General features: G+C 50.5%; 3 protein-coding genes across 3 annotated transcripts; 2 read left to right on the plus strand and 1 right to left on the minus strand.

The window, feature by feature from the left end:
• The first annotated feature begins 503 nt into the window (after positions 1–503).
• msl1b (MSL complex subunit 1b) lies at positions 504–6,376 on the plus strand. The gene is made up of 9 exons (XM_030097838.1): positions 504–829; positions 1,336–2,035; positions 2,769–2,968; positions 3,609–3,928; positions 4,026–4,090; positions 4,171–4,238; positions 4,751–4,875; positions 4,950–5,022; positions 5,139–6,376. Exons 2-9 carry the CDS (start codon positions 1,436–1,438, stop codon positions 5,227–5,229), a joined length of 1,542 nt encoding a protein of 513 aa, XP_029953698.1. The 5' UTR covers positions 504–829; positions 1,336–1,435; the 3' UTR covers positions 5,230–6,376.
• Positions 6,377–6,459: 83 nt separating this feature from the next.
• Positions 6,460–9,405, minus strand: chmp2a (charged multivesicular body protein 2A). The gene is made up of 6 exons (XM_030097842.1): positions 9,259–9,405; positions 8,253–8,420; positions 7,982–8,161; positions 7,768–7,898; positions 7,455–7,516; positions 6,460–7,381 (listed from the first exon to the last, which is right to left on the minus strand). The coding sequence occupies exons 2-6, from the start codon at positions 8,418–8,420 to the stop codon at positions 7,260–7,262; spliced, it is 663 nt and encodes a 220-aa protein (XP_029953702.1). The 5' UTR covers positions 9,259–9,405; the 3' UTR covers positions 6,460–7,259.
• Positions 9,406–10,215: 810 nt separating this feature from the next.
• Positions 10,216–12,322, plus strand: mrm1 (mitochondrial rRNA methyltransferase 1 homolog (S. cerevisiae)). Its single transcript, XM_030098378.1, has one exon. It carries the CDS (start codon positions 10,380–10,382, stop codon positions 11,475–11,477), a length of 1,098 nt encoding a protein of 365 aa, XP_029954238.1. The 5' UTR covers positions 10,216–10,379; the 3' UTR covers positions 11,478–12,322.
• The last annotated feature ends 1,018 nt before the right edge of the window (positions 12,323–13,340 follow it).

The raw sequence follows: 13,340 nt of genomic DNA on the forward strand, positions 1-13,340 counted from the left end.
GTAACTTCATAGCTTCATATAGCGCCTCGATGCTGACAGTCAAAACCTGTTTGCTTCCTCTCTCACACATCTGCCAGTCATCACCTGTATCTTGCCTTGATGAATTTCCTGTGATAATGTCCCAACTATAGTGTTACCATACACACCTGTGTCTCCTATCATGTGAGATTTCATCATATGGTCACTTATTCCTAATTTGAACTGTTTCAGATGAAACCTGAAATGTAAGACATTGGTTGCATCAGAATAAGTTTGTTCTGAATGAGTTTGTGAATAGCAGTCCGTGCCTTTTTCAGAGTGTTCATAATGTCTCTCTCCCAACTGTGACAACTGATTAAATTCAGTATATATTATCTGACATATGCTCCCACCCCTCCGGGCCCCCTCTCGCCACCCCATATATTTTTTTTTTACATCCGCCCCTGTTTACGTCACACGTTACGTTGCTCTAAGGCCACGCCCACACAGTCGTTACAACTCCGTCCTGCATTTTTTGAATATGATGTTTGGCGGGGGTCGATTTTCTGCTAAATTTGACAGCACTGGAACTTCAAATCACACTCTGGACAAATGTGATGGTTGATGAAGCTTTCTCGGCATCTGCATTACTTAATTTAATCGCTCGTTCGCGATTAAAGTGTAATTTAACGTGTCGTTTGAAGGGGTGTGCGTCTCTGTCGCCCCCTGCCGGCGCAGCTTCGATGGAACCCTTCAAAACACTAGAAATGGCTATCCAACAAATTACGCATGCGCAGTGGAGGGCGCTTTAAAACAAGTCTTGAGGAGGGAACATGAAGGCAGCTGCAGGTGGACTTTACGTATAGCCGAGGTGAGCGCTTAACGCTGCAATACGCTTCACTAGCCGCTGCTTTGTGTGGACATTGAGCCTCACGACGCGACTGTTCGGCCTCGAATCGCTCGGGCGCGCCGTTTGTTGGCGAATCTCGCCGGCTAACGTTAGCCGCTAGCTAGCTGTTATTGTTTTTCATGATTTCGCGAGAACCAAAATGGAGGAGATGGCTGCCAGTGTCCTACACTGCCCCTCCCGAGTCCTTGTTTCCAGCCCCCAGCCTGAAAGCTCCACGTAATACCGCTTCTCGTCAGCTTTACTCCCACTTAACTAACGGCTCCGATGTCAGTTTGGCGTCTGTGTGTCTGTAAAGTAGCGCAATTTTAAATCTCAAAATCCGGCGGGCGATTTTCGGAGGATGCCCGGGATCACGCTCACTTACGTCTCGTAGCCTCCGTCAAGTTTAACCGGCGGCTCGGAGGCGCTGTGCTCTCCGGCAATAACAACAACAAGACGCTGAAAGCTGTTTAATGTTGTGTCCGCAGGACAGCAGCCGACGGTTCACATGGGAAACGAGCGCTGCTGCTGCGGGGGTGAAGCTGCTCCGCCGAGGCGTCGCAGGATGAGCAGCCCGCCGTAAGCGCCATGACTCTGAGGTCCACACTGATCCCCAGCGCAGGATTCAAGCAGAACCTCGACGCCGTCGACATCGGGACCTCCTCCGTGAGCCCCGTCAGCTTCAAGAGGGAGTCCCGTGACTTTATCCTCGATGTCCACGACGTGAAAGGGGCCGAGATCCCAGGCAAATCCAAGGACTTCGACCAGAGTTACATGAGCAGCAAAGTTGCCCTCGCTGCCACAGTTGCAGAAGTAGTTCCAGGGGAGAGTACAACTGTGGGGATTTTGTCCCCTGTCAGACCAATGGGGGGTGAGGGAACCCCGGTGAAAGGTAAACCCCTCTCGATAGACAATATGGATAACCCTCAGATGGCCGTGAACAACAGCCCGAAGGATGCCGACGACAGCGCCAAGGGGGTCGTCCCCGAAGTGCTGGGCACGGCGTCCATCGAGCTGTCCTCTGAGGGCAAGTGGAGGAACATCAGGAAGACGCCCGCCAACCCGCACACGCAAGCCAACTGCCTCCGCCAGATCCTGCTCCTGCAGCTGGACCTCATCGAGCAGCAGCAGCAGCAGCTCCAGTCCAAGGACAAGGAGATAGACGAGCTGAAAGCTGACAAAGACACAGTACGTACCGGCGTGTTTCCGCCACAGTGACGTGAACTCACGCACCATCACATTCAGTACGTCCAGCACAGGAGTGAAAGCAGAAATCACTGCTTTCAGCCTCAGGTCGTCACAAAAGCTTTCTGTCAGCTCTTTTAAGGTGAACACAAAGATGGAACAGATGGAAACTAAGAATCAATTTGCAAAACAAGATCAGACTAAATAAGTGAAGAATCACTCAAACTTCTACACAAATAGATCACATTAAAATGGTTCCACTCAGAATAACCGTAACTTATTACAACAGCATACACTAAAACATCACACTAGTAATAAACATAGAACAACTTCAACTTTAACAAATGCATGAAAAATTATTTGAACTTATAGATAAACTTACATAAAAGTTTTAAATACACACGACATAACTGAGACCAGACACAGAGCAGAGACGGCATATAGAAGGAAAACCACACAGATCCTCATATGGATGGTATTTAAAATTATTTTGTGCAGAAACGGTGAGACACCCAGCATGAGAAAAACTTAATGAAGGCAAACAGCTGAGTGTGTTAACACCTTCATACTGTCCCGTTCATTTCCCCATCGAGCCCTCATGATAAAGATGAACTGAAATTCAAAAACTAAAAAATTAAAAGCAGTGCCACCTCGTGATCTGGTCCAGGACGGCCCCAACCTGGAAGACCTCTGACCATTCTAACATTCATTTACGCTGAATCTTTTCCTCCCTCAGCTGCTGGCGCGCATCGAGCGGATGGAGCGGCGTCTCCAGCTCACACGGAAGGACCCGCCCCGAGACAAGCGCCTCTTCCAGCCCCTGGAGCCCTGGACCCCCGACAAGGAGGACATGTGGGACCTGGACGTGGAGGAGAGTCCGCAGCCCGAGGCGGCCGCTCCGCTGCCCTTCAGCCGCGGCGAGAAAGGACAGAAGAGGTAAAAGACGTTGCAGCAGCAGCAGCGGACGGGGAGTCAGTGTTCTGTTCCTAGTGATGGATTGGGAAAGAAAAACTTTGTGTTCTATTTCTTTTGTAGCTCCTCCCATTGAACAAATTAGAGATAATACTGCAATATTGCAATATTGATTATTCTTGCAGTATTTGTTTCCTTTTCTATTTCCAATGTTCTTCCTCCAGCACCTGAAGGATGAACGCAATACAATACAATACAATACAATACAATACAATACAATACAATACAATACAATACAGTACAGTACAATCACTGTATGCAGAAAACCGCTCCAACCAACATATCTGGTTTACATTTACACCCAAAAAGTCTTTCAAGACAGATTTAATTAATCTTTTTACAGCTTGCTCTCAGACTGTAGTAGTTTATAGATAATCTTAAAAGGAGACTAATGTCCATTTAGGTTATTTTCTATTTAGGAATGGTGAAATGTGATTGAGGAGTTTTATGGCACTGTGTGAAGGATTTCATGTACATTTAATCTAAAAACAGGGATCCTTCCTGTCAGTGTGTCCATGTGGTTGTTTCAGTTCAGATTCAGTTGTAGTTGAGAAGTCGCCTTCATATCGTGGTGACTGACTTTGAGTCGCTCCTGTCTGTGCAGAAAGTCCTGCTTCGGGGACCCAAAGCTGCAGAAGTCTCGGGCGAAAATTCCCAAGCCGAGTCCGCAGAAGCCGGACGTGGCGCCGGCGTCCCCCCATCAGAGGGAGCTGAGGAACAAGGAGGTCCCGGAGGAGGTGCTGCCCCTCCGCCCGCCGCCGGAGAGGGACGGCCTGCTGCCCGCCAAGGAGGAGCCCGAGCTGATCTGCCAGATGGAGGACCTGCCCTTCATGTCCACCACAGAGATGTACCTGTGCTGCTGGAACCAGCCGCCGCTGTCCCCCCTGCGCGAGACGTCGCCCAAGAAGGAGGAGGAGGTGGCCAGTGAGTGAACACCACCTGCTCATTGTTTACATTTATAACCTTGCATCAGCCCTGAGCGCCGCCCGTCTCTGACCTGTCATGTCCGTCCTCCTCACAGTTCCCTCGTGGAAGGAGAACTACATCGAGCCTCTGAGCGAGGACTCGTCCTTTCACCCCCCTGAGGTGAGACTCCGCCCGTCTCTCAGTGTCCGGGTCTCTGTGTACGGCGTCTCTCTAACACGCTGGCCTCTGTCTCCACCCAGTCCATGGACGACTCCGTGTTCCTGAAACGCCACCTGAAGCTGGAGCTGGACGAGAAGAGAAGGAAAAGGTACCCAGCCAGACAATCCCATCATGCTTTGCTGCAGCGCTTTTGACTGATGTTCCCGGTGGAACAGAAAGCAGTCAGAAAACTTTATCTGACGTCATAGTTCCTGAAACAACCTGAAGGCTTTTTAACTTCCACTAAATGAAGTAATAACAATACAGACAGTGTTTAAAGCATGTGACGGTTTGGAAACACTCTGCAGTGTTGGAGGATTCTCTGGTGAGCCGAGCCGTTCAGACCAGACTCTGAAGAGCAGACGGCCGGATCGCCGGTGCCGCTGGATCTGGACTGCTGCTCCTCATGTGATGAGCTGCGTCACCTCAGACCCGGCGGAGTCACAGCCTCTTCTTAAATTAGCCGTGCGCGGCTACCTAGCCGCAGCTGTCGCTCTGCGTATTTCAGTATCCCGGCGCTGGGGTTAAATGTGGTCGGGCATTCAGGCAGGAGCTGCCTTACAAGGAGCTCCAGCAGTCCGACGCGCCGCTTCATGCCGTGTGTTTGGTGTTTGTTCCCAGGTGGGATATCCAGCGGATCAGAGAGCAGCGCATGTTCCAGCGGCTGCAGCAGCGCATGAACAGGAAGAAGGTGGTTCAGGAGGTGGAGCCCGAGCTGCTGTCCTTCTACCCCGACACCGAAGACGGTACGTCCGCTTTCACCAAGCGCGTTTCTCAGGTTTGAGTTTCAGAAACTCACGGCGTCCTCGGTCTCTTGCAGTGGAGACCATCGTCATCACGCCGTTCCTGCCCGTGGTGGCGTTCGGCCGGCCGCTGCCGAAGCTGTCACAACAGTGAGTTGAATTTCCCTCCTTGTTCTGGAATCACAGAATCAGAACCAGGAGATCACCGGACGACTCCTCGATCACCTGTGTGGACCTGACTCTGGGACATTGTCTCCTGTCTGCAGGAACTTCGAGCTGCCGTGGCTGGACGACCGCAGCCGATGCCGCATCGAGGTGCCCAAGAAACACACGCCGCACCGGACCTGCCGGAAGTGAAGCCCCTCCCAGATCGTCTTGATTCTCTCCGGGAGGCGGGTCGTGGCGCCGGAGCGAGCGGGCGCCTCTCCGGTCCCGCCGTGCATCACGGCGAGCCGCGGCGTCGGGCCGGCGCCTCCAAACGGGAGGCCGCGCGTCACGCCACGGCGAGATTCCAGTCCCCGCCCTGCGTCCGGTCGGTCCTGCAGCTCCTCCCCTCCCGCCGTCCGATTGGCCGACGGCGTCCCGGCGGACCTCTGGTGCTGGAAGAACCGGGGACTCTAAACTTTAGAAGTAATTTTTGACTGAAAACAGAGCTTGAGATATTTTCCAGGAGCAATACGGAGGCGGGGGAGGGGCGGGGGCGGGGCGGAGGTGTGCCTGTCTCGTGGTGTGTGTCGCCTATATCACTGTTAGCGCACAATAAGATTTTATCAATGTTTCGTGTGATTCTTAGGAGTTTTGAACCAGCATGATTACATATATATCTAATTTAAGAAAAGAGAAATCGTTCTTCTCCAGCCAATCCGACGTGAAGCGGTCTGTTCTGTGTCAAAGGGCCGTTCAGGCTCCGGTTCCCACCGGTTCCCCGGTTCTGTTCCCCGGAGGGGGCTTGTTCTGTTCAGAGGCTCCGGCTCCCAGCCGAAGGAGAATCTCTCGCTGTCCGGGAGACTAAAAACCGTTCCTCATCATTATTTTTGGGATCTGCAGCTCTGCAATAACATGTTTGGTTTGATCGTTCACTCCTGTGTTTCTTATCTAAACGGCGAGTCGCTGGCAGGGGACGGGACGCGGCGGCGGCGGCCTTTTTGTAGACGATAGCTGTAGTGGTAGCCGCTCCTCTTCTTTCTTTCTTCCTGGCTGCGTTCGCTCCTCCTCTTTGTACTTCAGATGCAACAGCTGTTCTGCTTCCTCGGTAATGAAGCCGCCCGCCCCTCGAGGAGCCCGGGCTTCTTTTGGAAATACACTTTTTTTTTTTGTTTGTTTTTTTGTACATAACTTTCAGAAATGTACATATAAAACATGGCTGTTATTTTTCTATTATTTAATGTTGGAAGTGTTCAGTACATTCAATATTGTTCTATGATTGTATGTTGACAAATTGACAGTTTTGAAAGTTAAATTTTTTTGGAATAAAAACAAATTTGTCCACGATGTGTGGATGGAGAAGTTTATTCTGTCTGAATGTTGGTTTTTAATGTTCATGTGACGATGATTTAGCAGTAAAACCAAATAACCAGTCATGTGAAATTGGGAAACAAAACATTTATTGAGTAAAGAAAATCAGAAATAAACACCACAGACTTTTTATTTTTAAACATTTTGGTGAAGAACGCAGCAGTAAAGTCGACTGAATCGAAATGATTCATCTCCACCAACAGTTCTCCATCAGAACGGCTTCTGGTGAGACGACCTCCATCTTTAAACAGTCAGGTTTCACTTGTGGAGAGGTCACTTTACTCACATTTAAATTGAGGAAAATGTCATTTTTAATATGAAATATTCTGTTTTGAAAAAGGCCATTAGTCTAGGAGGGAGATCTGGTTAAAAAAAAAAAAAATCATCCCACTTGTGAATCCAGGGACAAAATCAACCCTGACAGCTGAAACTAAACAAAAAAAAGCCTTAGAAGACTAAAAGGGGCTGAAAGTGTTTTTTAATGATGCTGATGAGTTGAGAACATCAAACCAACCTGTGTACAAAAAGAGGCGACATTTTTACACATAAGCTCTAGAAAATGGTTTTTCTTCACCTCCTCTCTGCGTTCCTTCACACTTTAACTGTAGTGTGACTTTAATCTGATATTTACAGACTGTCCAGTTCAATTTGGCAAATTCTTCCACAAAACGAGAGTTTGCTGCACCTGTCAGTCCTTCCGTTGGTTTATACATACATCTTTTTGTTTTTCTTGGTAGATACATGAGATACGCATTAAATGAAAACACCTCAAACAGAAAGCCATACACCTTTAATTACCGCGGCTCAAACAGCCGCCGCTCAGACGCAGGACGCCAGGAGGGAATCGCCCCGGCTCACAGTCCTCCTGCTGCTCAGTCTCTCCTCAGTTTGCTCAGACGCTCCTCCAGGTCGGCGTCGGCGTCCGCCATGGCGGCCTGGGGCTCCGCCTTCTTCCCCGCCGCCACCGACAGGCTCCCTCCGGTGCTCGGGAGATCTGAAAGGAAGGAAGGCGCCAGCGTTACAGGAAGAAGCGGGGGCTGAGAGGGCGGCTCGGGGGCGGGACTTACTCGACAGCTCGTCGGACAGGTTGAGGCCGAGCTCGTCCAGAACCTGGGACACGATGGCGTCGCTGCATGGCGAGCACACACACACACACACACACGGCACAGGAGGTTAAACACACACCATGGCAGACATCTTCCTCCTCTAAAGCCCCTCAATGTTCACATCTTTCTAACTTTGTTGTGTTTCCTGCTTGAGCTGCTCTGAGTCTCTTCTTGTCATCTTTCCAGATTCTCCTCCTCCTTCGCCTCCCTGTCTTCAGGTCAGCGTCTGCTCTTCCCTGGACGCCCTCTGAGCGCCAGATGACCCCAGCCTCACCTCTCCTCCTCGTCGTCCTCGTCGCCCATGGCGTCGTCGATGGCGTCGTTCATCATCTCCTCCTTCATGTCCATCATCTCGCTCTGGCGCTCGAACTCCATCATGATCTTCTGGATCTCGGGCAGTTTCAGCTGTGGGAGAAGGAGGAGCGTTGGAGCGAGGGTGTGGCCTGTTTTCACGCCGCCGCCCGCTGACCAGCGGACCGGGGACTCACCTGTCTGTTCATGGTGGCCATGGCCTTGGTGACGCCCTTCATGGCCTGCGCCATGCTGTTGTTGGACTTGAGCGTCTGGATCTTGAGACTGACGGCCTGGATGTTGGCCTTCATCATGATGAACTTCTTGACGTAGCGCCGCGTGCGGACCAGATCCTTCGCCATGATCTTCACGGCGTCCTGTGACAATCGCAGCGAGCAGATCACGGTTATTTGGGTTTTCTTCACATCCGACCCCGTCCCGGCGGGAGCCACGCCCCCTCCGCCTCACCATCTGTCCCTGTTTGGCCATCTTCTTGATGTCGGCGATGATCTTCTTCTCCTGCTGCTCCAGCTTGGTGCGCTCTCGGTCCAGCTCCCTCATGGCTCTGTTCAGCGCCCGCTGGTTCTGCCTCAGGATCTCCTCCGGTTTCTTCTTATGGCCAAAAAGGAACTCCATCTGGATCAACGCAGAATATCACAAACCGGAACGAAACATCAAACAACCTCACTCTGTGGAGCGAGTCACTGGCTTCAGTTTCACACAAAACAAACACAAAGAGGCATAAAAAATTATAGATGGAGGTAAAGAGCAGACAGAAAAGACCAATTATGATGACAATGAGATGAAACGATTCCAAATCCTGATGAAGACACAAAAAACATCAAGAAATGGCTATTAAAAGACACAAGTCGGAAACAAAACAAGACAAAAAATCCCGATAAGAAAACTCCAATAAAAGTTATGACATGAAATTTCCAAAAACAAAATACAACCTTCCAAATGCACAAAACAACTCCAGAATAAGCAGAAGTTCATGTCCCCTCTCCTAAGAAGACTTGAAACAAGCACAAACAACAGAAAACGACACAGATTGACCACAATGACGAGACGCTTTCTGTCCTGGGGAGGGAGTGGGGGAATCCCACATGTCTGAGCTCTGCGGGGCCCACACCGAGACTGGTTTCAACTTTTAGAAGCTAAAATCGAAGAACCAGTAAAGCTCGGTAGGCAGACCTGAGGTGCCTGCTGAGGATTAATGTCTTTAATGTCGTTAGAGTCAGTCGATCAGCTCTGACAGTTAATTCTGGGGAATCCCCGAGTCCCGCCTGCCACTGACTGAAAAAACTACCCGTACACGGGCCGCTGAGACCGGGAGAGTGTCTGTGCTCTCCGGACTCCGGCAGTCAGCCGCGGCCTCTCCTCGGACCTGTAGCCGCCTATCAGCTCCCTTCTCTCGGTCTCTGACGCGCTCGGACCCCGGTGGTGTCGAACCGGGCCTACGGAGATCCCTCACCGTGAACCGGGACTCCTCGCGGGTCAGCAGCGGACAGACGGCGGGCAGGCAGCGGCTCTGGGCGTCTTCTCCTCCTCAAATCAGTAGAAATGATTATTTGTTTTCGTCCACACACTTCCGCGTAGAGTTTCACTTCCGGGGAATGACGTAATCGCGCATGTGAAGAGAAAACGTCAGTTTTTCGTGACGTCACGAATAGATAAACCTTTGGAAATAAAAGTCACATAGGCTGTAAACGAATGCAGGCGTGTCGATCAGTTATCCGGTGAGGAGGAAGTTTTGTTTCAATGCACCAACTTTCACGACTTTTATAAAATTAACAAATGCTCAAGATCGATATATAACGGTCATATAAACCTCCAGTGAGCGATGAGTCCTGACAAAGCTTTCATTCCTGATCCATTAGTTGTTGCAAATACAGTGGAACATTGAAAAGAAAATCTTTTTCTTTTTATAACAAGTTCAAAAGGGGCGTTTTTAACAGTATGACAAACTAGAGATACAAAAACTAAATTACAACAGAAGAAATGTGTTCCTGAAAGTATTTATAACCCCCAGCATGAAATGTCACTTTTCTTTCTTTCTTTCTTTCTTTCTTTCTTTCTTTCTTTATTTTATTCTCAAAGCGTTGTTCACATACTGTTCATGTAAATTTGATGTTACTCACTGAACGCAGTTGGTCTTATTGTCTGCTGAATGTGTGACTATGAATAAAGATTTGTTTGAAAAAAAACATCTTTGCCATTTTTTAAAAAAGCGTTGCATTTTTTTACTCCTAATTTGCTTCTTTTTATAACATACTTATCATAAATCAATGAAAATGAAAAACGAAAACTCGTCACAGTTTTTAAATTGTTTATGAAAAAATAAATTAAAAACAAACTATTTTCCTAAGCACAGGATGTGTGGAGCTTTTATTTTGTAAGTACCAGCTGTGTTTCCGGGGGCTAGATGAAGCGGAGGTGCACGTGTGGACTTCAGGGAGAGAGCCGGAGCGAGCCAGAGCTCTGGAGTGTGAAGCGGAGGCTGAAGATGCTGAAACAGAGGTTGGACTGACATGACGGACCAGCGGTGGCAGCACAGGAGGCTTTTATTCTGAAATAGCGGGCGCGTGCTGCGGAATGTGGCTGCTCGGGGTCGCGCAGCACAGGTTTCTCCTCGCTGTTCGGAGGAGAGCGGTGCTCAAACCGGCCGGGTACCACGCCTCAGCTCCCCTGCTCATCCCGGAGGACGGCGGGCCGAGGAGGCGCTCCGGGGCCCGGCTGAAGCCCGGAGGTCGCCAGGAGGACCCCGAGAGGTCAGGAGGTCAGAGTGGAGCCTGGAGGGCCGGTTCCAGCAGCAGAGTGTCGCCGGAGCTGAGGAGGCTGAGTCTGGAGGACGCCCCTGCAGCCAGGAGTCAGAGAGCTGCTCCGAGCCCCGGGCCGGAGCGCCTGGAGGTCGTGTTCGGGGTCGCGCCGTGCCTCCTGGCGCTCTCTCAGGGCCGCAGGAAGGCCCGCACGCTGTACGTCAAGGACGGCGAGGCGTCCCGCCGGCCCTCCGTGGTGAGGGTGTGTGAGGAGGCTCGTGGGCGGGGCGTGCCGGTGCAGCGGGTGGACAGGAGGGAGCTGGACCGGCTGTCCTCGGGGGGAGTCCACCAGGGGGTGTGTCTGCAGGCCAGCCCGCTCGGCTTCCTCACCGAGGACCCCGCGGCGGCGGAGAGGCAGGCCACGCCCCCGCTGTGGCTGGTTCTGGACCGCATCCAGGACCCCATGAACCTGGGAGCCATCCTGCGCTCCGCCTACTTCCTGGGCGTGGACCGGGTGGCCAGCAGCGTGCGCTCCAGCTGCCCGCCGTCCCCGGTGGTCAGCAAGGCCAGCTCGGGCGTCCTGGAGGTCTTTGGGGTGTACGGGTATCAGGACCTGGGGGAGCTGCTGCGCTCCAAGGCCGCCCGGGGCTGGCAGGTGGTCGGCACGGTGGGACCGGACGGCGAGCGGACCGGGATTCCCGTCAGGCGCTGCCGCGACTTCCGGATGACCAAACCCACGCTGCTGCTGCTGGGCGGCGAAGGAGCCGGGCTCTCCCCGGAGCTCCTGGCCTCCTGCCACACCCTACTCACCGTCCCGGCCGGCCGGGACCTGATCCCCGGCGTCGACTCGCTCAACGTGTCGGTCGCCACGGGCATCCTGCTGCACTCGCTGCTGGAGTCCAGGAGGTCAGGAGGTCGGCCTGCTGATCGCTGAGGCTGGAGCAGAGCGCGTTTTCTGTTCTGGAATAAAGACCAGGAGACTCTGAGCCTCTGTGTCTCATTTCTGGTGTTTCTGATCGTCAGTGAGCGTCTGGCTGCTTCCCTCTGACCGCGGTCAGTGGTCTGAACTCACTTTCCTCTGTAGATTCAGTTATTTTCGGTATCAAAAAGCTTCTTGCTGTGATTTCTTGGACTCTTGACGCCGGTGGAGTCTGGCGGCGTTTCTGATGACTCCGGTGCTGAGTCAGCGCTGAGGAGCAGTTGGACCTCCCACAAATGGAATGAAGCCACAGCCATTACCTGCTCATTCCCTGCTGTGACTCACCTCGATGCCAGAACACACACACACACACTCACACACTCATTTTCAGCTGCTCACGAGCGGTTTGTTTCTTTCTAAAGGCAGATTTCTCTTCAAAGTGGCATTAAGTCAAAGCACAGACACATAAAGCAGCATTTCTTCTGCCTCTTTTATTTTGAAGGATTTTATGTCTCTGACTGACTTTTCTGTCTTTTTCCAAAACGTCCAGTTATTCTTGGTGTTTTGCAATAAGTCCACATTTTTCAGAATGTCTCAGTCGTCTAGATATAACTGTTGTCTGTTTTCAAGGATTTTGTGCTCATTTCATCTTCCAGGAAGCAGGAAGCTTGAGTCTCCGTCTCTTGACAACGTTCCAGCAGGACACCGCTGCTTCTCCCAGACACTGGAGATGACTGAAAGCGGAGATAAAAAAAAAGAGACTCGCGGCTGCAGATGTTTTTCTTCTTTTAATTCTGAATATCCCTTTGCCCCCGCCCCAGGATTAATAAAGTATTTTCTGTATTAACTGGAGTCGTGTCGTGTCTCTTCCCAGCTCTCACGTTTCATCTTTTTTTGGTCCTTTATTTCCCATCGTCTTGGATTGTTTGGTGAAATCTTGTGGTGTTTTTCCTTCTTTCTGGCTGCTGTGGGTCTCTGTGTTGACCTATCCTGGAAGATGCTGTCGGGATTTAAAGTATTTAATATACTTGAAGTGACAGACAGTAAATAGTTGAAGGTGAGGGTTGTCTGACGTTTTCACACAGGTTGATTTTTTTCCCTGTAGTCCTTTTTGGATTCTTGCCAGCCTTTGTCTCTCTTTCTCCAACCAGGCTGGTTAATCTAATCAGGGGAACGACGTGAACTGATCAAGTCACTCAATGGAGCAAAACGTCTTCTGAGACATCAGAGCGAGTCCAGATGGCGTCACCCGTTTCCTGTGAGACGTCTCCTACCTGTCTGTGATATTGACACGGTGTCTCAGTGGGATGTTTTGCTGCCTGTCTGATAATCTGAAATAACTCCTGGATCTTCTACAGTATTGTTATATCTGTTTCTTACAGTTCATAACAGTTTCTTGTGGTTTTGCAACAACTTGAAATAGCTCTTTGTTCCCCCGTGGTTGTTCTGTGATCTTTGTTACTGCTTTGTGTTCCTCCCTGGGTGTCAGCTGTGTTGCCTCTCTCTCTCGCTTTCATGAGTTTTAAACTTTGTGTTTCGCTGGGAATGGTTTGTGTCTAACTGTGGTTCATTTATCTTTTTTGGAGCTTTCTCATGTTTCTTGGGGACATTTTGTGTGTGTGGGTTTTTTTTTTAACTATCCACAACTCTTTGTGGGTCTTTTGGGCTACATTCTGTAAGTTTTTAGTTTTCCTCCCTTTTGTTTTCTTCAGGCTGTTTTGTGTTACTTTGCAGATTCAATTTTGAATTTCATCATCTATTTATTTCCTTTATAAAATTGTGTGCCTACTTCTCCACAATTTGTTTCCTTGTTTGTTTCCTTGGGGCAATGTTGTGTCTCTCTTTCCCTATGGTTATGTAGTGTTTCCTTCAGTGTGT

Source organism: Salarias fasciatus, chromosome 8 (genome assembly GCF_902148845.1).
Source record: "Salarias fasciatus chromosome 8, fSalaFa1.1, whole genome shotgun sequence".
NCBI lineage: Eukaryota > Metazoa > Chordata > Actinopteri > Blenniiformes > Blenniidae > Salarias > Salarias fasciatus.

Coding starts and splice junctions, on each gene's coding strand:
- chmp2a (XM_030097842.1), bottom strand. CDS start 8,420: ATGGAGTTCCTTTTTGGCCATAAGAAGAAACCGGAGGAGATCCTGAGG. Junction 8,162..8,252: donor TGGCCAAACAGGGACAGATG/GTGAGGCGGAGG, acceptor CGATTGTCACAG/GACGCCGTGAAGATCATGGC. Junction 7,382..7,454: donor CCTGTCCGACGAGCTGTCGA/GTAAGTCCCGCC, acceptor CCTTCCTTTCAG/ATCTCCCGAGCACCGGAGGG.
- msl1b (XM_030097838.1), top strand. CDS start 1,436: ATGACTCTGAGGTCCACACTGATCCCCAGCGCAGGATTCAAGCAGAAC. Junction 2,036..2,768: donor TGAAAGCTGACAAAGACACA/GTACGTACCGGC, acceptor TTCCTCCCTCAG/CTGCTGGCGCGCATCGAGCG. Junction 4,091..4,170: donor CGTCCTTTCACCCCCCTGAG/GTGAGACTCCGC, acceptor GTCTCCACCCAG/TCCATGGACGACTCCGTGTT.
- mrm1 (XM_030098378.1), top strand. CDS start 10,380: ATGTGGCTGCTCGGGGTCGCGCAGCACAGGTTTCTCCTCGCTGTTCGG.